This window comes from Panicum virgatum, chromosome 6N, assembly GCF_016808335.1.
Source record: "Panicum virgatum strain AP13 chromosome 6N, P.virgatum_v5, whole genome shotgun sequence".
Taxonomy (NCBI): domain Eukaryota; kingdom Viridiplantae; phylum Streptophyta; class Magnoliopsida; order Poales; family Poaceae; genus Panicum; species Panicum virgatum.
In genome coordinates, this window is record NC_053150.1 from 5,789,324 (window position 1) to 5,816,270 (window position 26,947).

Here is a 26,947-nt window from a genome sequence, read left to right on the forward strand (position 1 = left end):
ACCACCGTCTTTTCCCCATCAATCAGATGCTCAACGCGCGTACTGTTGATGAACAGAGGATACGGTTCAGAGTTTATATGGATTGCAACATGCGAATGCGAGTATAGCACCAGGCATCCCACAGTCCAGCAATGTTAGGGAGTAAAACATTGGAACAAATGGAACAGTGCAGCAGCGCCATTTATGAAGGTTGGTAGATGAACGAACCAACACACACAAGGGATCAATGACAGTCACGCTAACGACAGACTCACCAGATTTGGACGACATTGATGGATCATGATTCATTTCTGGACGGAATCATCATGCCGCCATGGTTGATCAAATCTAATCAAGCATTAAGCCCCAGGAAAGTGCATATGCATAATGCTATATATTCACAATGATAATGTTACAATAAAAGAAGGATTAACTAACGTCACTGTTTTACAGCCTACAAATTACAGGTGGCGTAGAAACATGATAACACCAGCAAGAAAACCCCTAAAAAGCTATTTTTTACAATAAATACAATACACGATCGTGAATGCAGTACTGCATTTCAAATTTTCTTGAGCATGGCATGATGGCCAAGATCCGAAACAACCACCGACGACTCAAACCTTCGTTGAGTTCATGGGTTTTGGAATTTAAGTCATGTTGTCTCTTTGCTCAGGAGACTTTAAAAATCCATTGCCAGATGGGCTGTCCACCCGAGGGGTAGACAACCAATACCTTGCTGCTTGTTAATGGAGCGTGGAGACCAGTGACTATTCACCATTCACGCAACGCTTGCAGCCAGTTGTTCAAATCTCTGGGTGATTGCCTGCTGGTTTCTACCTGCATATATGCCAAGCAAGGACCGCACGGCAGAAGATAGCATCACTTTTTGTGTCACGTTTGGGCTGAAACCGTCCTCGTCATTTATGGCCTCCGTTGGCAAGGTCTGGTGTTCAGAGTTATTGAATGATGTGCATAATGATTTCAGCCAATCTTCTAGAACGGATGATTTCTGCACAAGTGGCAAACAAGTTAGCTTGGATAACAGGCAACTAGATCCATCAGGCAACTAGAGAACGGTTACAACAGTAAATATTACCAGATCTATCATATGTGTCACTAAAAGAGGCCCAATAGGAGATCCTTACCTTGATAAGAAAGTCTTTCAGGCTTGGATCTTCATTTGGTGAAACGAACCCGAGCAAATGAAGAGCAGTAAATGTAAGCTGCAAACAAGAATGGGATAAGAACCTCAACAATGCTGCTAAATAAGCTATGGTGCAAACAGTCACTATACAATACAAGCATCAATGACACTAACCTGCTTCTCAAGGTTGTCTTTCTGTTTCAAATTTGAAGGTAATGATGAATTATTTGAACTCAATGCCTCGAGAGCATGCACGAGGCCTCGAACAACATCTGGAAATGGGCTACCGTAATCTGTAAAGATGAGAAAGGATAAGCTCCACCAGCTTCATGGATTTAGTTGTGGGATGGGCCCGGTCAAGAATCAGGATACTAATTGTTACAAATAGAGAACTTGATGTATTGAGTTAGGCCCAAAGGGCAATATATAGAGTACAAGAGAGAACCAAAACCCTAGAATAGGAAAAGACTAGACTACCCAAACCCTAGACGGGATGCAGCAGACTTCTTAACTTAAGGTATAAGAAGTCAAGGGAGCTGATTCACCCAAACCCGATTCACTGACGCCACGGTGGAGCTGCTAGGCAATCAGCAGCTGGCAAGGCGGCAGGATGTTGTTGTCCTCTGCAATTAGTTCATTAGGTTGCTATTAGGACTGGGCATAATTAACCGAGGACCAAAGACCGAACCGAAAAGACCGGGACCGAGACCGAAAAGACCGAGACCGAAATGTTCGGTCAGCAGTTCGGTCCTGGCCTCCAGGTAACCGAATTTTCTACGGTTAGTTCGGTCTTTGGGCTCGGTTAACCGAACTGACTGAAATATGTGTAGGAGAGAATAATGGCTTGTATTACTCCAAACCCTAGAAGGGTGGGATATATAGATCTTATACATGGGCCTCTAGATGGGCCTCTATACATGGGCTTACATATACACCAACAATATGTATAATTAGCCCAAAAACAACCCAGCCCAATAGAAATGTTAACCCTAGATATATAAACAATTGTAATTCTATGTTGGTCTTTCCATCTATAATGTACTGCTTGTGATTTGCGCTTTGGAAAGAGGCAAAATTCTGTCAAAATTTCTAATTAATTCTACTATCACATGCCTTTTTTTACTGGTTCCTGCAGTGGTCGGTTAGTTCGGTCATGACCGAGACCGAACCGAACTAACCGAGACCGAAATGTCTCGGTCCTGTGTTTTGCAAAAGACCGATCGGTCTCAAGTTTCTGAAGACCGAACTTTGAAAAAGACCGATAAACCGAACCGATCGGTTCGGTCTGACCGATTGCCCACCCCTAGTTGCTATCATATGTTAGTTAGTTAGCTGGATTCGTTTGTTAGCTTTAGGAATTATCTACTAGTTGCTTAGCATGGTACCATGGCTATTAAAGGAGGGTGTCTATGCAGTAATCGGCATGCAAGAAGTAAACCTAAAAGCAGTTAGATCCTCCAGAGAAGGTGACTAGCTGGTTCCTTCCAGCTATCCCTTCTATCTATAGTCAATCCATATCATAACCAAAGGTGGACAATAGATGTCAGGACTCAGGAGACTAACCAAGCCTTGATACCGGCACTGCCAAAGCAACAGCAGCATGCATCTTTATCTTATAATTGTTTGAGTCGCGGATCAGCAGTAGAAGTATGCTATAAACACTTGATGCCCTGTTACACAGAATGCTTGAAGATCAGAACCAGTAGATGCATGTTAAGTGGAGCTTTTACAGAGATACTATCACGATTGACAGGCATCACCAATAAGACGAACATCGCAGCGTAAGAAACAATGAGGAAACTAAATGCCTATGAGGTTCAGTTGTAGGTGTGAATCACAAGTGCAGCCAGTCTGCAGCATGTTATGTGTTCTACTGTGACTTTTGCGCCCATGTTTATATGCTATGAGAAAATGATAATTTTTAGAGCACAGTCTACAGGGAAGACTCAATAGCATCAGTTTAGCACAATACCTCAAATGCTATTGGCACATACAGAGACTTCTAGTTGAAAAAGGTTCACAATGGCAGGAAAATAAATTCTAGCTATTTGTTCTACTGCTTTAAAAAGGAATAGATGAATGCAAGACGCAGGTGTACACAATGTGGTAGATATACTTATTCAAAATGCTCCCAAATAGATAAGGAAAGCATGCAATGCAAACAAGGGACAAACACAGCATGCAAACCATAACCTGAAGCAATTGGGTGGAGAAGATTTTCCTGAGTGCACACGTACCAGGGCATATCTTGAAGTCTCAAGGTGTCATTCATGAATAAGTTGCTAAGGGCATGGCAGACATTCCATTGGACCTAGACAAAGACATGTCCAAGAACAACAGTTTATTCAACTGAATAACCTTAACATTCCATGATGATTTCTATCATCACATAAATTTGAAAAAAAAATGTTCACTTTTCTTTTCTCACTGTGTAACATCTTATATTTCTTGCTTATTTTTTTGCAGAATACAACATGTGATAATGGGGACAAATCCGTGATCTTCCTGTTTAAGGAGGTAACGGGGTACCCCACATAAGAAGGAAACACGAAAACCTGCATGCTACTTTTTCTTGACTAAAGCAAATGACTCAGAAATTAGGATAGCGCTTATTGAGTTGAATGGACCAACCAATGCAACCCAAAAGCTTAAGCTGATAGGGAAAGGTGGGCAAATCACTTATACTTCAACACTCCCCATCACATGTAGGCTCCCTTAGGCCTCAAAACGTGGAAATTAGGAGTCGGCTGTAATTATTTTATTTAATTGTGCCCGCCAGGATTCGAACTCAAGACCTCCGACCGTGATACCATATTGAGTTGCATACACCAACCAATTCAACCCAAAAGCTTAAGCCGATAGGGAAAGGTGCGCAATTCACTTATACTTCAACAGCGCTCATGAGAATAAAAAGGCATTCAGCACTTCAATTTCAAACTTCTAAGTAAAACAATTTCTTGTAGTACCTTCACATTCCCAGTTGTCACACAAGACATCAAAGCCTGTACCATTCTTTCAAGCCACACAGGATCTCCATAAAAAATTGAATCACTGTTACCAACATCCAGAAAATTTGTAAGTTGGAGTAACCAGCAAAAAGAATAGTGATCGACACACGCAGAATGTTACACAACCTTGGGTTATTTATTTTGTCAGCCTGGTTCATGAATCTGATAAATCTTGAAAGATAACCAAGAGCTCTAACAGCATTCGATTTTACCTGAATGAAACAAAATGAAAAATCAAAACAAGTCTTTTCACATCATATACAAGCAGCTTTTCTTCCTTTATGCTTTTCACAATGAGTATTGTATCTCAAGTATCTCTGCATTCCTTATGGCTGAAAGAAACAATCTGGCATGGGGACGAAGAAAAAATAACAAAGGTACATCAATTCACTAACGCAATCTTACCTTCTCACCATCTTTGGCCAGACGCAAAGCAATTTCAACCAACCGAGATATGCTTGATTTGTTCAGTACACCTACACTTGAGAAAAAGATATTAAACACGTTAGCATGCTTTATTTGGTATGTGTATTGTAACAATTATGTGAAATACGTACCTGCAGAGGGATCTATATACACTTCCAATGCTTTAAAACGAATACAAGAACAGAGATTTGCCAAAGCCCATGAAGCGGCAACACGAACCTGAACATTAACATTTACAGTAAGATATTACGGTATAGAGAGATAGGGAGGGAGGGAAGGAGGAAGATCATACCGGAGCTGATGAGTTCCGTGTGTTCAACTCAATGGCATCTATGAACTTGAGAGGTAGGCTAGGGCTGTATTAGGAACAGTGCATCATCCACTATTAAATAACTTATAAAAGTATCTTGGGTTTAGAATTTTTGACGGAGGCTGCAATGCAAGCAACAGTTGTGAAAATTACCTTGACAGTATTTCAGGGAAACATGCAATGATGCCAATAGCTCGACATGCAGCTGATCTTATACTAGGAACCGCATTACTCAATGCTGCATGAACCTAGACAAGAAAAATTTCAATACCATGTTTTTGAACTGGCTAGGAGAACACAACAGAATATAGAAACAACTAATGAGACTCCAGACATACAGATGAGGCGGTCACATAGTCTCTCTTATTTTCTGGCAGGGAGAAGAAAACATCAGAAGTCATGCCAGCAAAACATGTCAGTGATGCTGTCCTGACCTAGAAGTAAATGAATACCTTATTTAGTCCACAAAAAAAAAAGGAATATTTCCTAGCTTCAGCTACAAACCAAAAGCAGTTACATGAGGTCAATGCAATAATATGTTTACAGCACACCCTTATTATGTGTCATGTCGCACAACAATCTGAAATCCTGGACACTGAAACACACTTTTAAAAAAGATTGCTACGTTCAAATTCATAAAAAATAGTAATGATTATGCATTATTTGTCTTATTTAAGTGAATGGCTGGCATTTGTAAGCATTCTTTTGCTTCGTTATGTTAGGAACTTAGGACCAATAATATAGACTATTCATAGACAACAAAATCAAATGAATGTTTACTTTGCAGATACCCTAAGAGAATGAAGAAGACAGGTTCCAAGTGGTAAAGTACCATAGCAGAGTCATGGGATAACCCGCGAGGGAGATGAGTCTCTATCACCTCAATCCAATGGCTCGCTCCAAGCATTATGTCCAAAGTGCAATTTTGTGACGATCCAGCACCTTCAACTTCGAAGTGAGGAGCAGATTTAATAACTTTACTTATGGTACAATCAGAAATTTGCTGAATATCCATTAATCTACATTCTTTGATGTCATCTGCTCCCTTGAATCCAGATGAAACACGCAAACACTCATCCATTACCTGGCAAAGAGAAACAATCTTAACTAGAAATACTAATGGACAATCCTTTTTCTCTTTTTTTTTTTGTGGCTCATGTTGGGTTAGCCTACCCCAACTTGCTTGGACCTAAAAGGATTTGTTGCTGTTATTGTTGTAAAATACTAATAGATGATTAGATGACTACTTAGCAAAGTACATTTGTAACTAAAAATGGATGGTTTCCTCGCATACCTTGAAACTTATAAGGTTCAAACTCAAGTTTTCAATTATAACACACTAACTCATACAAAATAGAAAGAATAAAGTACTAGTAAATGCTGACATATAGCAAGTAACCAAGGTCATAAGAACATGAGAACAGGATATTTTTGAGCCACGTATCAATAAAACAAAAGCACATGATACACAATATTAACAGTCTAATGTTCGACAAAAAGGTTGCATATGCATCCAACTTTACATGTTATACCCAATACATATTGATATTTCAAAAAAACAACTTGCAAGTTAGCCAGACAAATTGTTGCAAATCGATCAACAGGGCAAATAAAGATGAATATTTAAGACAAGAAAAGGTGCTTGACACCATAATTTATCATGCTGCCTTCAAGAAAAGCACAACAGAATCAAAATGTGATATAGCAGAAATGTACAGGCTATTAACCAACATCACAGAAAGTTTAAAGTCGTCCCACAAGGTCATAGAACACTTAGAGAATGCATTACCTTTATTCCTGCCACAAGACACCTTCCCTTGATAGATGAATCTTCTTTAGATCCAGGAAGCCCAAAGTTGGCATCACACTTTTGTTCTTCAAAGCTTTGTATTTGCAACAAATCAAGAACATTGTCTCGAATTTTTTCCCAAATCATGTTTGCACAGCTTGGGTAATTGTGAACCACTGATCTCAACACCTGAGCACACATAAAAAGGGATGAATAATGGCCAAGGATGACAAGCAAGGGCGTTTAATATAAAAGTCCAACAAGGGCATGGGTGCACAGCAATTTATTCCTGATGGAGAGAATAGTGGCATGTATTCCTCCAACCCTAGATGGGTGGGTATATATAATACCTATACATGGGCCTCTAGATGAGCCTCTATACACACGGGCTCAATATACTCCAACACCCCCCCGCAGTCTGAACTACCGGCGCAGCGGTGTTCAAGACTGGACAACAAGAAACCTAACACCCCCCCCCCCCCGCAGTCTGAACTACCGACGCAGCGGTGTTCAAGACTGGACAAGATGAGAGTACAGATAGAGTACAAAGGGCAAATACCCCCCGCAGCCACAACTAGCCACCGGCTACGTTGAGGCTGGATCGAAACTCCGAGAAGGTCGACGAGGGCAGCCCCTTGGTGAAGATGTCAGCAAACTGGGAGGTAGTCGGGACATGGAGTACCCGAACATCGCCGATGGCGACTCTGTCGCGCACGAAGTGTAGGTCGATCTCCACGTGCTTCGTCCGCTGATGCTGGACGGGGTTGGTGGAGAGATACACGGCGCTGACGTTGTCGCAGTAGACGAGCGTGCTCTTGGCGAGCGGGCTGTGGAGCTCCGCCAAGAGCTGTCGTAGCCAGGACGCCTCCGCCACGCCGTTAGCGACAGCCCGGTACTCCGCCTCGGCACTGGAGCGGGAGACAACCGGCTGCCGCTTGGACGACCAGGAGACCAGGTTGCCGCCCAGGAAGACGGCGTAGCCGGAGGTGGAGCGACGAGTGTCCGGGCAGCCAGCCCAGTCAGCGTCTGTGTAGACCACCAGCTCAGCAGAGGATGAGCGGTGAAGGACCAGGCCGAGGTCCACAGTGCCACGGACATACCGGAGAAGACGCTTCAGCGCAGCAAGGTGTGACTCCCGGGGATCATGCATATGGAGACAGACCTGCTGAACAGCGTAGGTGAGATCCGGCCTGGTGAAGGTGAGGTACGGCAAAGCGCTGGCGAGACTCCGGTAGGCAGTAGGATCATCCACCGGATCACCCAGATCAGCAGACAGCTTCGCCTAAGTGTCGACTGGAGTGGAGCAGGGCTTGCAATTAGTCATCCCAGCCCGCTCCAGAATATCGAGGGCGTACTGCCGCTGGTGAAGGAGAAGACCAGACGGGCGAGGCTCAACAGTGACGCCCAAGAAGTGGTGGAGCTGACCGAGATCCTTCATAGCGAACTCCTGCTGCAGAGAGGAGATGACACTCTGAAGTAACCGCTGACTGGAAGCTGTGAGCACAATGTCGTCGACATATAGCAGCAGATAGGCAGTCTCATCCCCACGGCGGTAAATGAAGAGAGACGTGTCAGACTTGGTCTCGGTGAACCCCAGTGTCATCATGAACGTGGCAAACCGAGAGTACCAAGCCCGAGGAGCCCGCTTCAGCCCATAGAGAGACTTGTTGAGCCGGCAGACCATATCCGGACGACTCGAGTCCACAAATCCTGCAAGCTGAGAGCAGTAAACAGTCTCTGACAAGGTGCCGGGAAGAAACGCATTCTTCACGTCCAGCTGGTGCACAGGCCAAGTGCGCGAGAGCGCAAGCGAGAGGACCGTGCGCACCGTAGCGGGCTTAACGACCGGGCTGAAGGTCTCATCATAGTCCACTCCAGGTCGCTGAGTGAACCCCCGGAGAACCCAGCGAGCCTTGTAGCGCTCCAATGTGCCGTCAACCCGACGCTTATGCGTCCAGATCCACTTGCCAGTCACCACATTACAACCAGACGGACGCGGCACGAGGTCCCACGTCTGGTTGGCAAGAAGAGCTGCGTACTCCTCTTCCATCGCGTGACGCCAGAGAGGATCCGCCAAGGCGTCGCGGACAGAGGAGGGTACCGGAGAGACCCTCTCCCTCGGTGGCGGAGAGAGTCGCGGCCTGGATCGCCATCCGCCGAGTCACCATGGGATGGATATGCCGAGGATCCCGATGGATGACCGGCGGGTGGTACACCTCCGGCTCGGCTCGAGAGGGAGCCGGAGGAGTCGGCGGCGGCGACGGCTCCGGTGTCGGCGTCGCAGGAGCCTCCGGAGCAGGAGGCGGCGCCGGTGTCGACGCCGAACGACGCCGATACACCTGCACCGGCTCAGCGTACCGTTGTGGCGCCGGGTTCGGCGCCGAGCGACGCCGGTACACCTGCACCGGTTGAGCGTACCGCTCAGGTGCAGGGGAAGGCACCGGGGCCGCGCTCGGCGCAGCAGGGATCACCGGAAGTGGTGCCGGTGCTCCGGGAAAACCTGCAGGAAAAGGACAGACAGGTAACGGTGGCTGAACCACCGGGTCAGTCGGAAACAGAGACGCGAGCTCGGGATCAGAAAAAGGTGTGGAGGAGGTGGAGTAGGGGAAATCCGACTCGTCGAAGACGACGTGTCGGGAGATCAGAACGCGGCGAGAGGTGAGGTCAAAGCATCGGTACCCCTTGTGGTCAGGGGAGTACACAAGGAACACACAACGAGTCGAGCGGGGCGCCAGCTTGTGAGAAGCGGTGGCGGAGGTGTTAAGGTAACACGCACACCCGAAGACCCGAAGGTGGTAGTAGCGAGGAGGGGTACCGAAAAGAGCATGGTGTGGAGTGGGAGCAGGAGAAGCAGTGGACGGAAGACGGTTGAGTAGGTAGGTGGCGGTGTGGAGGCTCTCAGCCCAGAAGCGCGGGGGGAGAGAAGCCTGGATCAGAAGGGTGCGCACGACATCGTTCGTCGTGCGAATCATCCGCTCAGCCTTGCCGTTCTGAGGAGAGGTATACGGACAAGACATACGCAGCTGAACACCCCGAGACCGGAAGAAAGACCGGGAGGTGGAGTTATCGAACTCCCGCCCGTTGTCACACTGGACGACCTTAACGGGAAGGCCGAACTGAGTGGCCACCCAGGCAAAGAAGTGGAGGAGGGTGGGGAAGGTCTCAGACTTAGCGCGCAAAGGGAAAGTCCAAGAGTAATGAGAAAAATCATCAACAATGACCAGATAATATTTATAGCCAGACATGCTGAGTACAGGAGATGTCCACAGGTCACAGTGAATGAAATCAAAAGCATGCGCAACATGCGAAGAAGAAAAAGAAAACGGAAGTCTAACATGACGACCTAACTGGCACGCATGACAGAGGTACTCAGCAGGGGCCCTAGTACATGGAACATCGGTACTACGGCGGAGCTGAGCCAAAACGTCGCGGCCGGGGTGACCAAGCCGGCGGTGCCAGGTGGTGGAAGAAGGCGTCACGGCAAAAGCAGAAGACGAAGAAGCCGAAGGCGAGGCAGCGGAAGCAGAAAGCCGAAGAGTGTAAAGGGGCCCCGGGCTGTCACATCGGAGGAGTGGACGCCGGGAAGCCGAATCCTTCACAGTAAGACCAGAGGAGTCAAATTCGATAGAATAAGAGTTGTCAGCAGTAAACTGGCGAATAGAAAGAATGTTGTGAACCATTTGAGGAGCAACAAGAACATTACGAAGACGAGGAGCAGAACCCACGGCGATGACAGGAAGGCAAGACCCATCACCAACCATGATAGAAGAAGGATAAGAGGGGTGTGGGGGTCGGACAAAAGAAAGGATACCAGCATCGGGAGTGGTGTGGAACGAGGCCCCGAGTCGGCGATCCACTCGGTGCTGGTCGGCGGCGTCAGTGCCATGGTGCTGAAGGACTGCGCCAGAGCGGCCTGGTCCCACCCCCCAGGCCAGGTCGGCTGCTGGCAGGGCTGAGCGGGCGGGGTCTAGGACGGCGTGAAGAGTGGAGCAGCGCCAGTGAACATGGCCGCTGGCTGGAGCTGAGGACGAGGCCCCCCTCCCGGACCCTGGAACGGCCACATCGAGATGCGCCCTGACCATGGGTTGCTGAAGGATGGCCAGGGCGTACCTCCAGCGGCAGGGGCAGGAGCGGGAGCCGGAGTCGGAGTCGGTATCGGTGTCGGCGCGCCCCGACGGCCCCCACCGGTACCGGTGCTCCTAGAAGCAGGGCCACCAGTGCCACCACCAGCACCCCGCCGCCGGCGACGTCCACGGCCTCCCCCTCCTCCGGTCTGCCCGGCTGGAGCAGCAGTAGCGGAGGAGGCCGGTGGAGTAGCAACGAGCGCGGCGGGGGTGGGCGAGGGCGATCCGGGTGCGAGACCCCTGGTGATCTCCTCGAGGGCGAGGTCGTCCCGGACCTGCAGGAAAGTGGGGAAGGGCCTCTGGCGGGCGATCCAACCCTTCAGGTGGTCGTAGGTGCTGCTCGGTCCCCGTAGGACATTGAGCACCAAGACCCGATCGGACACCGGATCCCCGAGGTCGTGAAGAGCATCGGCCGTGCTCTTCATCCGCCGGCAGTACTCACCGACGGAGAGGTCCCCCTGCACGAAGGTGCGGAAGGTGGCATCGAGCTGGAGGGCGCGGTACTCGGCGTTGCCAAGGAACTGCCCCTCGAGCGCCACCCAAGCCTGCCGCGCGGTGCCGCCGTGGGTCCTGACGAGGTCTTGCAGATCTAGGGAGATGGTCCCAAAGATCCAAGACAGGGCGACGCTGTCGAGGCGCAGCCACATCACGTCCCGCTCCTCAACCGGCGAGTCGACGAGGACGTGGTCGTCGAGGGCGTAGCGGCGGAGGGTGAGGAGGACCTGGTCCTGCCAGCGGCCGTTGGAGGAGGACGCGGGATCGAGGAGGATGGAGACCAGGGCCCTGATGTTCTGGACGCTGGCGGCCTGGAGGTGAAGCTGGGCGACCATGGGGTAAGTCGGGTCGTACCGTGCTCCAGATCCAGCAGGCGGGGCACGGCGGGAGGAGGAGCTGCCCGGCTCGGGGTCTACGGGCAACTGGCCGGAGGAGATGCGGAGAAAGCGCTCCGCCTCGGCGACTCGGAGGGCGAGGGCGTCGGCCGTGGCACGCTCGCGCTCCCAGGCGAGGGCAGCCACGCGGACCCGCTCCTGGGCCGCCGAAGCCTCCGACTTGGCGGCAAGGAGGGCCGCGGCGAGAGCGGCGTCGGCCTGCTGCCCTCGGAGAGCGGCGGCGGCGAGCGGCGCATCCGCGGGTGCCATCCCAAGGCCGGACCACGCGGGATCGGCGGCGGCGGCGGGCTGCTTGCCGGCAGCGGCGGCGGCTGGATCGGGCGTCGTGGTCTGCAGCAGGGCCTGCTGGGCAGCGGGATCAGCTCCCGCGCCCGCAGCTCCGCCATCCCCTCCCGCTGCAGTGGCACCAGCAGCGGGCGCAGCGTGCGCCTGCTCCATGGCGGCGCTGGCGGCGGCCGGCAGGGGCCCCTGCACTGGCAGCAGGCCCTGTCCGGGCGGCTGTAGCGGCCCCTGCGGCCCGTGAGGAGGCGGGCCACCAGCAGCACCGGCGGCTGCGCCCGCAATAGCGGCGGCGGCGGCTGGATCGAGCTGGGCTCGCGCCACTAGGGCGGCCGCAGCAGATCCGCGCGCCGCGGCGGCCGGGAGAGAGGGTCCCGCGGCGGATCCGCGCCCCACGGCGGCTCCCGCGGCGGCGGCGGCCCCTGCAGCCCCCGCGACGGCGGCGTAGGGCGGCCGAGCGGGCTGCAGAGCAGGGGAGGACGAGATCCAGGCGCCGGCGGGCTGCAGGGCAGGGTAGGAGGAGGCCCAGGCGCCGGCGGGCTGCATAGCAGGGGAGGAGAGGTAGGGGAAGGAGGAGAGGGGAGGCGACGCCGGCCGCCGGCCAGCCATGGTGGCGGCGGCTGTGAGGAGGGGAGAGGAGTTTAACCTAGGCTAATGATACCATGATGGAGAGAATAGTGACATGTATTCCTCCAACCCTAGATGGGTGGGTATATATAATACATATATATGAGCCTCTAGATGGGCCTCTATACACACGGGCTCAATATACTCCAACAATTCCTATGGCCAAAACCCACAAGCTTGCAAACCCAATGTATATGTAGGAACATAGCGATAATATTGACATCACAATTGCTGGTCCATATGTTCTAATTCATTATACCTATACATGTCTCTTCAGCTAATCGCAAATGGTGGTTGTTGAATGATACAACACAATCTATTTGCAAAAACATGAGAAGGAGAGAACATTAATGTTAAAAAGGCCATGATGTTCATCCCAAAAGCTCATTAGAATTCAAAATAACACGATATCAAACATACAACCTACAAGGACGAGATGGTAGTTCTCAACAGTGCCAATCGTAAGAGAATCATAATCTAGGAAAAAACATATAACGAAGGGCCCAGGAGGGGGCAGGGGCAACACTGAGCAATAGAAGTATATGACATGTAAAGAGTCAAGCCTGTCGGAAAAAAAGTAATATTTGAGATTAAAAGAATTAGATTGATTAACTTGCCTGGAAAGCTCCACATCTAACACTGAAATGCATTTCCTCTTCTATATAATGAAGAAGTACAGCTACCACACTTGATTCTTGCTGACCATGCGATGATCCTAAAAAGCACGAATTGATACAAAAAAAATGTGACAGCTCATTACTTTTTCAAACTATTCTGAACATGAAAAGTCTTTCTGGCCTTATAAGATAATAACCTAGACTTCAGCAGTATGTAGCCTATAACAAGTAACGAAAAGAAAGAGCATTATTTTAAGTTTCAGGATTATAAGGCCTAACCGACACCACAATCTTGAGTGAGAACCGCGAAGACATCCAAAGTAGGTGGCACCTTCGAAAATGCTGCCTCCAAGCAACTTAGAACATTAACCTGATGTATATTCATGTAAGGTACAGGGTGCAAGACCATTGGTTCCTGATAAAGGAATTAGTATAAAAAACTAACCAGCAAGGCATAATGTTCACTCTTATTTGAGTGCGTGTTTGGTAATCTACTGCACAGGACATTAATGACTGATGACAACAACTCCTTTGGCATCCGAGCATATCTGTTCAACTAACATACTATCAATTATACAACATTGAGTAAAGGAAATAGAAACATAAGTGCATCAAGATCATACGGTGTAGCAGATATCATAAGAATGAGAACTCTGAACAATGCCGCAAGCAAGGTAGCTTGAGTTTCACGTTGTATCAAGTATAGTGCTCCTGCAATCAGATAGGGCCAAAGTGTAATGCAAAACTTGAATAGATCCCTTTACAGGGTGGAGGAATCTGATTATTTGAATGTAAATGGAAAGGACAAAGGACTGGAGAAACAAATTTGTAACAAGTGTGACATGACATAAGTTCCACCGAAAAAAAAGGGACACAACTCCGGGACTTCAGAGCCAGGCTGCGGAAATGGGGCTATGGGTATAACTCAAATAGGTTATTAGTGGTAATCGTAGTTATAGTGATAGGAAAGAGCTATTATAGAGTGATTTTTAGTGTGATGAGCCACAATCTTCTTTGAGTGACCACCATAATAAGTATATGGAACTTGTGCTTCCAAAAGGATATTTAATATGCCCATATTGCCTAGTCATAGCAAAAGTTACAGCTTAGAAGCGCAGCTCAGAGTCATATGCAATCTCCTCAAAAGCCCAGAAGCAAATTGGTGATGTTCAGAAGCCTTCAACCAGAGCATATTGTGTACCGAGGTTTTTGGGCATGAACAAGCTTAATGTATCACCCCGATATTTGCTTTATGCTCATATAGTCATGAGTCTCAAGACCCTTTTAACTGTTCTTTTTTTTTCCTTCGAGAAATGCCCTGTTTACTGTTTTAGCTTGTATCGTGGCCAAAACCCAAGGCCCAAAAGCAGATGGAAGTTTTCTCCTGATAATTCTTTGCTCAATTACAAAAAGATGACCAGCTGACATATGTAACCACCCAGCTACCACTAACAGGTGCAAGATAATCTTTGGCTTAACAACTTCCCAGCTATCTAACAGCCCTATCTAACTGACCTGACATGTGGAAGATATGACCTGACAACTATTAGGAATTGCATGGACTGCTGCTGCTGTCAGGGAGCACCATGAGCCCATTAGCTAGCCCAGTCTGCCATGACAGCTTGTGCTATGTTTGCAGACGTGCCTAGCTGCAGAAACTTCAATTAATTCTTTTTATTGGCATTGATTTTTTTAGATGCCTTGAGTTTCTATTTTGGAACAACAGTCATCAGCCGTGAACTTCAATGGTCATAAAAGTGCCCAGATATTAAAGAATCGGAATTCGAAAATGTATAACTCTCCTACCTGTATGCAGCTGCATCAAGATTTGACCAAGCGAGCAAGATAGTGTAGTGAAAGATCCACGCTTGGATGACTCCTTGTATTCTGCAACTTGCGTCAAAACTAATGCTTGCCCTTCCAGCATGGTAGCAATGGTTGATGCTGCCTCAACACGTACCTGCACATATTTAATTCAGGCATACATGAGTTTCTGAATGGAAAAGTACAAATCAAGTATGTCGAATATACAGAACTCAGAAGGCACATTATCATTAACATCTGCAAGGAAAATTAGAAAGATGGGGGAAATAAGTACCATTATGACAGTGTCATTTAGAGCAATTCTACATTGCCTGAATACTCAGTTAAACAGAGAATAATAATATCAGAGTAAAATGTACAAAATCAGTACTACAACTAGTTTGTAGAGTGGAGATGAAGGAAAGATGGTACAAAGCAAATATTTGATCAAGTAAGGTAGTTATCAATTTGGTTAGTACATTAAATTTTCCTTTTCCATAGAGCATATAACTCATTGTGATGTTAAGACAAATAAGCGCCTTTAGTCACACAGCTCAGTGGTAACGGTTAGAGTATATTAGGGATATCTCTATATTAGGTAGATTAGGATTGTATCCGTATCCTACCAGATCTGTAGGAGAGGCTTCTTGCCCTCCAAGTCATGTACCCCTATATATTCAGCCCCAAGGCTCAGGCTAATACAATCCATCAATTACACCAATTCTATTCCTCCTACATGGTATCACGAGTTTGGGTTCTAACCGTAGGCCTCAAACCCTAGTTTTCCGCTGCTCCCCGGCGCCCTCGTCCTCCAGGCACCGCCGGCCGTCCCTGGCTCGCCACCAGCAAGCCCCCGCGACGATCCCCTAGCCCCCCCCGGCGAGATGTCAATCTCCGCCGGGGGGCGCGCCCTCCACCCCCTCCACGGCAGATCGAGGATCTGCTGGTCTTCTAGGTGTCGCGGCAGATCGATCTGATCTGCCGCAGTCGTCGTCGAGCAGCAACAGATCGTGATGAACTCACCCGGGTGTCGGCGGCGGCGAGCGGGCCTTGGCCTCCCTCCTCCTGCTTCTCTCTTGGCAGAATCTGCCGCCGGCGAGCTGGCTCCGTCGCTCCCGCCTCTTCGGTGGATCCGCGCCGGTCTCCTCCAACGACGACGAACCCGCTCCGCCCCGTCCATCTACCCCTCCACTCCACGCCGTGCGCCAAGCTGCCTCCACTCCGCCGGGCCTTGGCCTGTCGGCAACCGCGGCCGCGTGATGGATAAGTCTTTGCTGTTGGTCTTTGTGGTCCCTTGTACCCCTGCAGCATCTTGTAGTCCTTAGCATCTTGGACTGCAGCATCTTGGACTGCAGGACAGCAGTTAGTGTCCTCTCTAGGACAGCAGTTAGTGTCCTCTCTAGGACAGCGGTTAGACTAGTGTTAGACTAGTATTATTGGCTTCGTTTGCTGCCCAGCAGCCTGCTGTATATATATGTGGCCACCCCTCCCGTTGGAAGGCATGTCATTGTGAGTGTGAATGAAGAAAAACCCAGAAAACTTCCCCAACTTGAGTGTCATCCTCTCAGCTCAATGAGAGTGAAAATTGAGCTTCTAACATCTGGTATCAGAGCCGTACTTTCCTATAGGTTGGATATCTCTTGCTCCTCCCCTTCCCAAGCCGCTGTAGCAGCCCAGCCACCACCACCAGCAGCTAGCGCAGCAGCAGCTGCACCAGCCACTGCAGCAGCAGCAGCTGCTGCACCAGCCGCTGCAACAGCAGCAGCAGCTCCGGCTGCCTCTTCTTCCCCGTTCCCTTCCCCCTCTCCACGCAACAGCCCCTTGGAGGCGCGCCATGTCCGACGCACCGTCTCAGCGCTCGGTCGCCTCGAGCGCACGGCGCCAGCGAGACGCCGAGCTCGCCACGGCAGAGGAGCGCAGGCGAGCGACGGCTCAAGCCGCTGCAGTAGCGGCGAGGGCGGCCAGGCTGGCTGCAGCGGAGCTGGCAGCGGCGAGGGCGGCCAGGCTGGCTGCAGCGGAGCTGGCAGCGGCCAGGGCGGAGGTGGAAGCAGAGGAGGCGGAGGATGCAGCGCGTGCGGCGGAGGTCGAGGTTGAGACCTTGCGCGGCAGCCTTAGCGGCTTCATCGCCGGCGACGCCACCGCCGACGAGGACCTTGAGGAGTTGGAGAGGGAGAGAGCGCGGGAGCGGACCACGCGGTGGGCAGCAGCCCACACCGGCGGCGGTCCAGGGGCCCGCGCGCCCGGCGGCGCGCCTGGCGGTGCGCTCGGCGACGGTCCAGGGGGCCGCGCACCCGGCGGTGGCGGCCGCGCCCCTGGCGGCGGCGCACAGGGCGGAGGCGGCGACCCTGGCGGCGGCGCGCAGGGCGGTGGCGGCGCTCCTGGCTGGGGTGCGCGCGGCGGCGCCCCCGGCTACCACGGCCTCCAGGCGGTGGTCAGGGACGTCGGTCCCGGCGGTGGGTGGCCCACCCTCACCAAGACCAACTACGTCGAGTGGGCCGCAGCCATGGAGGTGAAGCTCCAGGTGCGGCACATGTGGGAGGCAGTCCGGTACGGCGACGTCGGCTACGATGAGGATCGACGGGCGCTGGATGCTCTCATCGCAGCAGCCCCGCCCGAGATGCAGTTCACGCTTTCCAAGAAGCGAACTGCCAAGGAGGCCTGGGACTCCATCGCTGCGGCACGTATCGGCAGCGACCGCGCCCGCAAGACCACTCTCCAGGCACTTCGCAAGGAGTGGGAGAACCTGGCCTTCAAGCCAGGTGAGGATGTTGATGACTTCGCCCTCCGTCTCAACACTCTGCTGTAGAAGGTGGTGCAATTCGGCGACGACACCTACGACGAGGAGAGAGCCGTCGAGAAGCTCTTCCGCTGCGTCCCCGAGAGGTACAGGCAGACCGCTCGCTCGATCGAGTCTCTGCTGGACCTCTCCACCATGACGATCGAGGAGGCGATAGGTCGCCTCAAGGTCGTCGATAGCGACGAGCCACAGCCTCCCTCGGGAGGCATCTCCATCGGTGGGAAGCTCCACCTCACTCAGGAGCAGTGGGAGGCTCGGCGCGGTGACAGGAGGAGGGGGGAGCCCTCTTCCTCGACTGGTGGCCGCAAGCGCGGCAAGCCGCGAAAGGGGCGCAGAGGTGCCCAAGCCGGGGCACGAGGGCGCGCCGAGGGTGGCGCCCGCGGAGATGCTCAGGGCGGCGCCGCTGACAGGCCCAAGGCGGCACGAGACGACGCCTGCCACAACTGTGGCAGGCCCAGCCACTGGGCCAGGGACTGCCCGCAGCAGAGGCGTGGGGGCCAAGCCCACGTCGCGGAGGCCCAGCCGGATGACGAGCCGGCTCTGTTCCTACTCCACGGGGACATGGAGCCGCAGCCGGCGGCACCGCCTGTCACCGCTCTACTCCACCTCGACGAGCCGCGTGCCCGAGTTCTCCTCGGCAACGGCTCCGACGACGACAGGGTCGATGGCTGGTACCTCGACTCCGGCGCCACGCACCACATGACCGGGCGGCGGGAGTTCTTCTCCGACCTGGACGTCGACGTAGGTGGCTCCGTCAGGTTCGGGGACTCCTCCGCCGTGGAGATCAAGGGCGTGGGCTCCGTGATCTTCACCGCCAAGTCCGGAGAGCACCGGATGCTCACCGGAGTCTACTACATCCCGGCGCTGCGGAACTCCATCATCAGCCTTGGGCAGCTCGATGAGAGCGGCTCCCGCGTGGTGATCGACAGCGGGGTCCTCCGCATCTGGGACCACCGTCGCCAGCTTCTCGCCAGGGTGGTTCGAGGGAAGAACCGCCTCTACATCCTCCATGTCGGGGTGGCCCAGCCTCTTTGTCTTGCAGCTCGCAGGGACGACGAGGCATGGCAGTGGCACGAGCGCTTTGGGCACCTCCACTTTGAGGCCCTGAAGCGGCTCGGCGCCAAGGAGATGGTGCGAGGCCTCCCGTGCCTCGACCACGTGGAGCAGCTCTGCGACGTCTGCGTGCTGACGAAGCAGAGGCGGCACTCCTTCCCCCAGCAGGCGAGCTTCCGAGCCAAGGAGCGGCTCGAGCTCGTACACGGGGACTTATGTGGCCCGGTGACACCGGTCACACCAGGAGGACGGCGCTACTTCCTGCTGCTCGTCGACGACCTCTCCCGCTTCATGTGGGTGATGATCCTCGGCAGCAAGGGAGAGGCTGCGGACGCCATCAGGCTTGCTTAGGCTGCTGCGGAGGCGGAGAGCGGCCGCAAGTTGCGCGTGCTGCGCACCGACAACGGCGGCGAGTTCACGGCGGCCGAGTTCGCGGCGTACTGCGCGGATGAGGGCATCCAGCGCCACTACTCCGCGCCGTACAGCCCGCAGCAGAACGGCGTCGTCGAGCGGCGCAACCAGACTGTTGTGGGGATGGCCCGGGCCCTCCTCAAGCAGAGGGGGATGCCGGCTGTCTTCTGGGGAGAGGCGGTGGTGACGGCCGTCTACATCCTCAACCGCTCGCCCACCAAGGCACTCGACGGCATGACGCCGTATGAGGCTTGGCATGGGCGCAAGCCGGCGGTCTCCCACCTGCGGGTCTTCGGCTGCCTCGCGTTCGCCAAGAAGCTTGGCCACATCGGCAAGCTCGACGACAGGAGCACTCCGGGAGTGTTCATCGGCTACGCGGAGGGTTCGAAGGCCTACCGCATTCTCGACCCGGAGACACAGCGTGTGCGCACGGCGCGCGACGTTGTGTTCGACGAAGGGCGAGGATGGGCGTGGGACAAGGCGGTGGACGACGGCTCGGCTCCGACGTACGACGACTTCACCGTCGAGTACGTCCACTTCGAGGGAGCTGGGGGAGTAGGCAACTCTTCTTCGCCGAGTGTGCCTACCTCGGTCCCCGAGCCTCCACCGACTCCGGCGCCCGCCACACCGGCGGCACCACGCCCTTCAGCTACGACTCCGGCTGCGCCGAGTTCCTCGGCTGCACCACCACAGCCGGCGACGCCGCGCACTCCAGTACCGATAGCCACTCCTCCGGGCCCGTCTACTTCGACACCTGCTAGTGCTGAGCACAGTCCGGTGGAGTTCGCTACTCCGCTCTCTCACGACGAGGAGCGTGTCGACGCGTACCATGATGGTGAGCCGTTGCGGTACCGTACGATGGAGGACCTTCTCGGTGATCAGCCGGTGCCGGGACTGGTGCCTCATGACCTGGAGGCACAATTGCACCTCGCGTGCGACGACGGCGAGCCTCGGTCTTTTGCAGAGGCCGAGGGACACGTGGCATGGCGTGCCGCGATGCAGTCGGAGATGGACGCGGTTGAGAAGAACCGCACTTGGGAGCTTGCTGATCTCCCTCGCGGTCACCGCGCGATCACCCTTAAGTGGGTGTTCAAGCTGAAGAGGGATGAGGCCGGCACCGTCGTCAAGCACAAGGCTCGCCTGGTGGCACGAGGTTTCGTGCAGCAGGAGGGAGTCGACTTCGACGACGCCTTCGCTCCCGTGGCACGGATGGAGTCCGTGCTACTCCTCCTTGCGCTAGCTGCCCAGGAGGGCTGGCGTGTCCATCACATGGACGTCAAGTCGGCGTTTCTCAACGGCGACTTGAAGGAGGAGGTCTACGTGCACCAGCCGCCGGGGTTTGCGATCCCCGGCAAGGAGGGTAAGGTGCTACGTCTGCGCAAGGCCCTCTATGGCTTGTGGCAGGCCCCGAGGGCGTGGAACGCCAAGCTGGACTCCACGCTCAAGGGGATGGGCTTCGAGCAAAGCCCGCACGAGGCGGCCATCTACCGGCGGGGCAAAGGAGGCAATGCCCTGCTGGTGGGTGTCTACGTCGACGACTTGGTGATCACCGGCACCAAGGATGCGGAGGTGGTGATGTTCAAGGAGGAGATGAAGGCCACCTTCCAGATGAGCGACCTGGGGCCTCTCTCCTTCTACTTGGGGATTGAGGTGCACCAGGACGACTCCGGGATCACACTTCGACAGACCGCCTACGCCAAGCGCGTCGTCGAGCTCGCTGGGCTCACCGACTGCAACCCAGCTCTCACTCCGATGGAGGAGAGGCTGAAGCTGAGCCGTGACAGCACGGCGGAGGAGGTGGACGCTACTCAGTACCGGCGTCTTGTGGGGAGCCTCCGCTACCTCGCCCACACACGGCCGGACTTGGCGTTCTCCGTCGGCTACGTCAGTCGGTTCATGCAGCGACCGACGACGGAGCACCAGCAGGCCGTGAAGAGGATCATCTGCTATGTTGCGGGGACTCTCGACCACGGTCTCCACTACCCGAGGTGCCCTGGGGCGGCACACTTCGTCGGGTACAGCGACCACGCTGGCGACATCGACACCAGCAAGAGTACGAGCGGGATCCTCTTCTTCCTCGGCGAGTGCCTCGTTAGCTGGCAGTCGGTCAAGCAGCAGGTGGTGGCCTTGTCCAGCTGCGAGGCCGAGTACATAGCGGCCTCCACCGCGTCGACTCAGGCGCTCTGGCTCGCTCGACTGCTTGGTGATCTACTCGGCAGAGACACTGGAGCAGTGGAGCTCAGGGTGGACAGCAAGTCCGCTCTGGCCTTGGCGAAGAACCCCGTTTTCCACGAACGGAGCAAGCACATCCGGGTGAGGTATCACTTCATCCGAGGCTGCTTGGAGGAAGGATGCATCAAGGCGAGCTACATCAACACCAAGGATCAGCTTGCGGATCTGCTCACCAAGCCCCTTGGGAGGATCAAGTTCCTTGAGCTTTGCTCCAGGACTGGGATGGTCCAATCTCCCCACAAGACGACGCACAAGACTTAGGGGGAGAATGATGGATAAGTCTTTGCTGTTGGTCTTTGTGGTCCCTTGTACCCCTGCAGCATCTTGTAGTCCTTAGCATCTTGGACTGCAGCATCTTGGACTGCAGGACAGCAGTTAGTGTCCTCTCTAGGACAGCAGTTAGTGTCCTCTCTAGGACAGCGGTTAGACTAGTGTTAGACTAGCATTATTGGCTTCGTTTGCTGCCCAGCAGCCTGCTGTATATATATGTGGCCACCCCTCCCGTTGGAAGGCATGGCATTGTGAGTGTGAATGAAGAAAAACCCAGAAAACTTCCCCAACTTGAGTGTCATCCTCTCAGCTCAATGAGAGTGAAAATTGAGCTTCTAACATCTGGTATCAGAGCCGTACTTTCCTGTAGGTTGGATATCTCTTGCTCCTCCCCTTCCCAAGCCGTTGTAGCAGCCCAACCACCACCAGCAGCAGCTAGCGCAGCAGCTGCACCAGCCACTGCATCGCCTCTTCGGGCAGCAGTGGCGTCACCCCGTGGTCTTCTCCGCCGTTGCTTCTTTCACCGCCGTCGACCACGTCCCCGACCTCATCGTGGACTCGTCGCTGCGCGCTCCGCGCATGATCTTTGTCAAGCTGTACGAGTTCTTCGCCGTCTCTTTCGAGCGCCGCCGTCGCGTCAACCGGATCATTCGGCCTTGTGCTGGAAAATCTGGGTTCCCCTCCTCGCTTCGTCTAGCACAACCACGTCGCCAGTGTCGCCATCTCGTCCCCGACTACTTCGTCTACTCCAGCAACAGCAGGCGTTAGCATCTTCTACCTCGCCTTCTTCTGCGCCTGCGACCGCCATGGAGGCCTTCTCTGCTGGTCCCTCTCGGTGACGGCATCTGGTTGTGCATCCTCCCTTGCACGTTCGGTATTGGCAATACCGGTGCGTGCCCATCGTCCCCGATGCATTCCCGAGCCTGGCAAGCTCGGGCATGTGTCGCCCGATGGCCTGACTGCTTCGACTTCGGCATCGCTCCCTCTACGACTGCCTCGACGCGTCGCCATCTTCGTCTCCGGCATCTTCTCCATTACGCCACCACCATGGCGCCTCCTCGTGCGCCCGCGGCTTCATGTGCGGCTACCTTGTCTTCGGCAACCTCGACATAGCTACATCGACCACGGCTACTCTACGTACGGCATCATCGACCATGGCTACTCGTCCTCACCTCGGCTACCTCGACATCGGCACAAAGGGCTATCGTCTGCTTGAGCAACCTTATGGTTTTCCACTCCAGCCACAGCATCTGCGGCGCACTGACCGTTGTGACTGCGGGGGGATGTCAGTTTATCGACTTCTCTCCAGTCTCACCGTCTGCGACGCTCCCGCTGTGACTGCGGGGGGATGTTAGAGTATATTAGGGATATCTCTATATTAGGTAAATTAGAATTGTATCCGTATCCTACCAGATCTGTAGGAGAGACTTCTTGCCCTCCAAGACATGTACCCCTGTACCCCTATATATTCAGCCCCAAGGCTCAGGCTAATACAATCCATCAATTACACAAATTCTATTCCTCCTACAGTAACATAGGAATGGCAACAACGTAAGCACAGATTTTTTTTAATGCAAGAACAATTAGAGAAAGCTAGAATATAACGATGATGATGCTGTGCAGATTTGAGAAACTTAAAATCAAGATATATGTAGGCAACTGCAGACTTGTACCTTAGTTATAGGATCAAATATCAAGCATGTCATAAGAGTTGCTTGATGTTTCCTGTACAGGAAACAGAGATTACATTAGATGACAGTAAGGTTTGACCATGTGAGAAATGCCGTACAATGTGGAAAAGTTTACCTTTGTTGGAGAACATCATTCTCGGGCAAAAGTACTGGCCATTGCGAAGTAAGTAACTTTGGATCAGCACGACAAATATCCTTGAAGAGGTGAGAACAAGATAGTGAGCTGTTTGCTTAAACAGTAATTCGATATTCTTGATATCCCATACAGCGCAAACTTCAAGAATGATCAATAGTGAAACTTAAATATCTTCATTACTTCACTCAGGTGCCATTCCTAGATATTCCCATAAAATGCTTATTTTTTAGATCTAGAAGTTTAATTCAATTTGTAAACTTAAAAAACATATAAAAGTTTTTCGAATTGGCATAGGGGATTTAAGTTGGGCAATTATTTAAAAGGTTTGTGTTTTCAAAAGGTAGCTATCCATTAAAGGGTACCACCATTGATTCATATTCCATAATAAAAAAGAATAACCATCACTAGAAAGTAACCATGAAGAACACATTCCATTATTATATCTTAACTCCACTATAAAGTTACCTAACCTGTACAGATGCATAAGGAAACAATGATCGAAATGGATGCATCAAAATTAAGAAGGGAGACATGTGATTTATGGAATACTGTGTACACACCTGTATACAAAGGATGGCAGCTAATCTAGCCTTTGAACTCCGGAAGCGGTCTCCACTTTTTGCATAACCATCACTATCACTCAGATCTGAATCTGATGAGCTTAAATCATATCGAGAATATTCACTATCTGAACTTTGACCTTCTAGTGAATCATTCTCTGTTCCAGCCTTGTTCCGCAAATGAGGTGGCCGATATCGTCCACGATGTGAAGCTCTGGGCTTTGAATCTGTTCTGGTTTCTTTTGGAGCTTGTGCAGGAGGCGAAGCTGACCTCAAGCCATATACGAAAAACATTTGCAGATTAGCCACAAACCCTGCGACCTTAAAGTTTTATGCAGATTGTTACAATCAAGAAAAACAAGTACCAAATTGTTAGGATGAGACAATTAAAATCTCTTTTATACTTACATGCCCTGAAAGTGCTCCTTTGGGGTCCGAAAGAACCAAATGTAGACAACGAAGAAAGGAAGTATAAAATCTGAAAAATTGGAGAGCTCTGGCTTTACCATCCATTATATTCATTGTAATCTGTAATCTAAGAAAATACCAAAGTACTAACCTTGACATCATGCTACTCTCTATAATAATATTCCTTGCTGTCACAAAATCCATAACTTTCCTTAAGACCTAAAAGGTACAAAAATGGAGACGGGGGTTACAATAGAAGATTAGTAGACATACTGAACTAAAAAAACTCAAGTAAAGCAACAGAACAGATGTGCAATGTGCATCAGACAGCGCTTGATGTGTCAGCATCTAACACAGCATCAACTGACAGCAGAAGCCTAGGTGACCAATCGTGGAGGAAGCTCTAAATCACTAATGATGATTATGCACTACACTGATTGCAACTATTTTCCTTGCAGTCATACTTTCTAGGTCAGTCAATGCCCCATGTTACACCATCCAGAGGAACAACAAAAGTAACGGGTCTAAAACCACTAACCTCAATGACAGATTGCCACAAATCTTCAGTCATGCTTGATGCAATCTTACATAATACATCTTCCACCATGGAAAACGCAGATATTATCATATCCCAGGTATTGAAATTTTTATTATTCATGGATCCAGAATCGCGGGGAGAAATGCCAACACCATTTGGTTTATCAGAGAGGTTCAGTTCAGCTTGCAAGCATGATATGATCGAGATAAGCACTGTTAGCGAATGTGAGTTTTCTTTTAACGAACTGCCTCTTCCAGAATATCGACTCCAAAACCTGGCCATCAAGAGAGAAGCAAACATTTAGGAGCAATACAAAGATTGTGCATGCATGATGAGTTGATGACATTTCAATTAACTATGGATGATGCTAGAGTACAGGTATTGCATCATTCAATTACAGTAACTTATGTGGCAAGTACAGGTTGTGCAGTAGATTTCACAAAATCCTTTTGCTTGGGTAAGGAATACATGGCAAAGCTTATGTGGAATAAAGGGATGAGCTCCATCCCAAAAGGGTGGGCTACCACAGCAAATTCATCATTTATTAAATCCTTTGTGGAAGGGTATGGTATATATTAGTACAGTTAGATGTAGATCTTCGTGTCGAGAGAAGCAAGATAGAATCAAAAAAATTTATGTCATTGAAAGTACAGCCAGAACCTGAACTATTAGCAAACAAACAGGTTGTTTGTTCTTAACATATATGACACAAGTACAGTCTGTACAGAAGGCAGCTTCTCAAGTATTTCATAAAAGTCAAAAGGCTAACCTGAGGATCTGTAAACATTCAGATGCTGTATTCAATGCAGCTGTCCTAAAAGAGAGGCCCTTCACACATGCTCCCTCAATTGAGCATTTCACAAGTTTGTCAAGAAACTTCAATATTGCAAGCCAACCAGAAGAATCAATCTCCATGTTTGTTTTGCACATGATATCATGAATCTGCACAAGTAGATCTTTCAGAAAAATGATCCACAGATTTTCAGCAAAAAGAATAGAAAATGAATGTAATTGCCAAACTAGTAATAGCATGACAGAATGTAAAAAGGTTTAACGTACTCATGGTTCAAATTGATAAGAGATAACAGGTTATTTAGAACATAGAGATCAGACACTGATAGGATTTATCAGCTGACTACCCCTGATATGCTTGGGACTAAAACGGCATAGCTGATGGCAGTGACAGCAAAATGGATAAAACCATGGCCTAAAGCCTCTAATTGTAATTAGACCTCAAATCACAGCATGCTAAAACTGAATTCGAGCCACATTATCCTGCCTGATCGTCACAGAACAGAGTCTAATGATGAGAATAATCTTCTACAGTTATAAACTAAACATCGGTACAGTCCACAATGTCGTCTAGACAGAGCCAAAGCACGGAACCATTACCAGGTGGCAGACGCCGCGCAGCGCGTCGTCGGCGTCGGGGCAAGAGGCCACCGCCGCGGCCGTCTCCGCGAGGAACGCCACATCCGAGCCCACCTGCACAGGCGAGACACCACAGCAAGTGAGATCGCGCCGAGCCGAAGCAGGGAGGGGCCAGAGGAGATCAGGACCCGCACCTCGTGAGGGGAGAGCGCGGCGGCGGACGCGGCGAGCGAGGGCGGGGCGGTGGTGAGGAGGACGCGGCGGAGGAGCGCGAGCAGCGCCGTGGGTGAGGGCGAGGCGAGGGACTCATCGCGGAGGGTGAGCAGCGCCGTGCGCCACGGCCGCGCGCCTCCGCCAGAAGTGGAGGTGGAGGCCATCAGCCACCGCCGGCGACGCGGCCGCCGCCGCCGCCGGTGAGGTCGCGGGCTCCGGGCTCGGGTTTGGACTTGGTCAGTGGTGGAAGCGCACGTCGGCACGTGGG

General features: G+C 51.7%; 1 protein-coding gene across 1 annotated transcript; it reads right to left on the reverse strand.

The window, feature by feature from the left end:
- Positions 1-317: 317 nt before the first annotated feature.
- On the reverse strand, positions 318-26,947 carry LOC120678474 (HEAT repeat-containing protein 6-like). Its single transcript, XM_039959672.1, has 28 exons — positions 26,661-26,947; positions 26,488-26,580; positions 25,865-26,037; positions 25,096-25,369; positions 24,709-24,776; positions 24,558-24,627; positions 24,150-24,470; positions 23,569-23,648; positions 23,436-23,487; positions 15,003-15,156; positions 13,820-13,907; positions 13,642-13,744; positions 13,476-13,566; positions 13,197-13,294; positions 6,660-6,848; positions 5,703-5,954; positions 5,209-5,304; positions 5,024-5,118; positions 4,853-4,916; positions 4,692-4,779; positions 4,540-4,610; positions 4,261-4,346; positions 4,093-4,177; positions 3,364-3,437; positions 2,690-2,796; positions 1,301-1,419; positions 1,128-1,205; positions 318-991 (listed from the first exon to the last, which is right to left on the reverse strand). Exons 1-28 carry the CDS (start codon positions 26,841-26,843, stop codon positions 761-763), a joined length of 3,483 nt encoding a protein of 1,160 aa, XP_039815606.1. The 5' UTR covers positions 26,844-26,947; the 3' UTR covers positions 318-760.

Bases quoted from the DNA above. Each gene is read 5' to 3' on its own strand.
- LOC120678474 (XM_039959672.1), bottom strand. From the start codon at position 26,843: ATGGCCTCCACCTCCACTTCTGGCGGAGGCGCGCGGCCGTGGCGCACG. The intron at 24,628-24,708 runs GTTAGTACTTTG...CCAATTTTTCAG, and splicing joins GAGAGTAGCATGATGTCAAG to ATTTTATACTTCCTTTCTTC. The intron at 24,471-24,557 runs GTAAGTATAAAA...TAAAACTTTAAG, and splicing joins AAGGAGCACTTTCAGGGCAT to GTCGCAGGGTTTGTGGCTAA.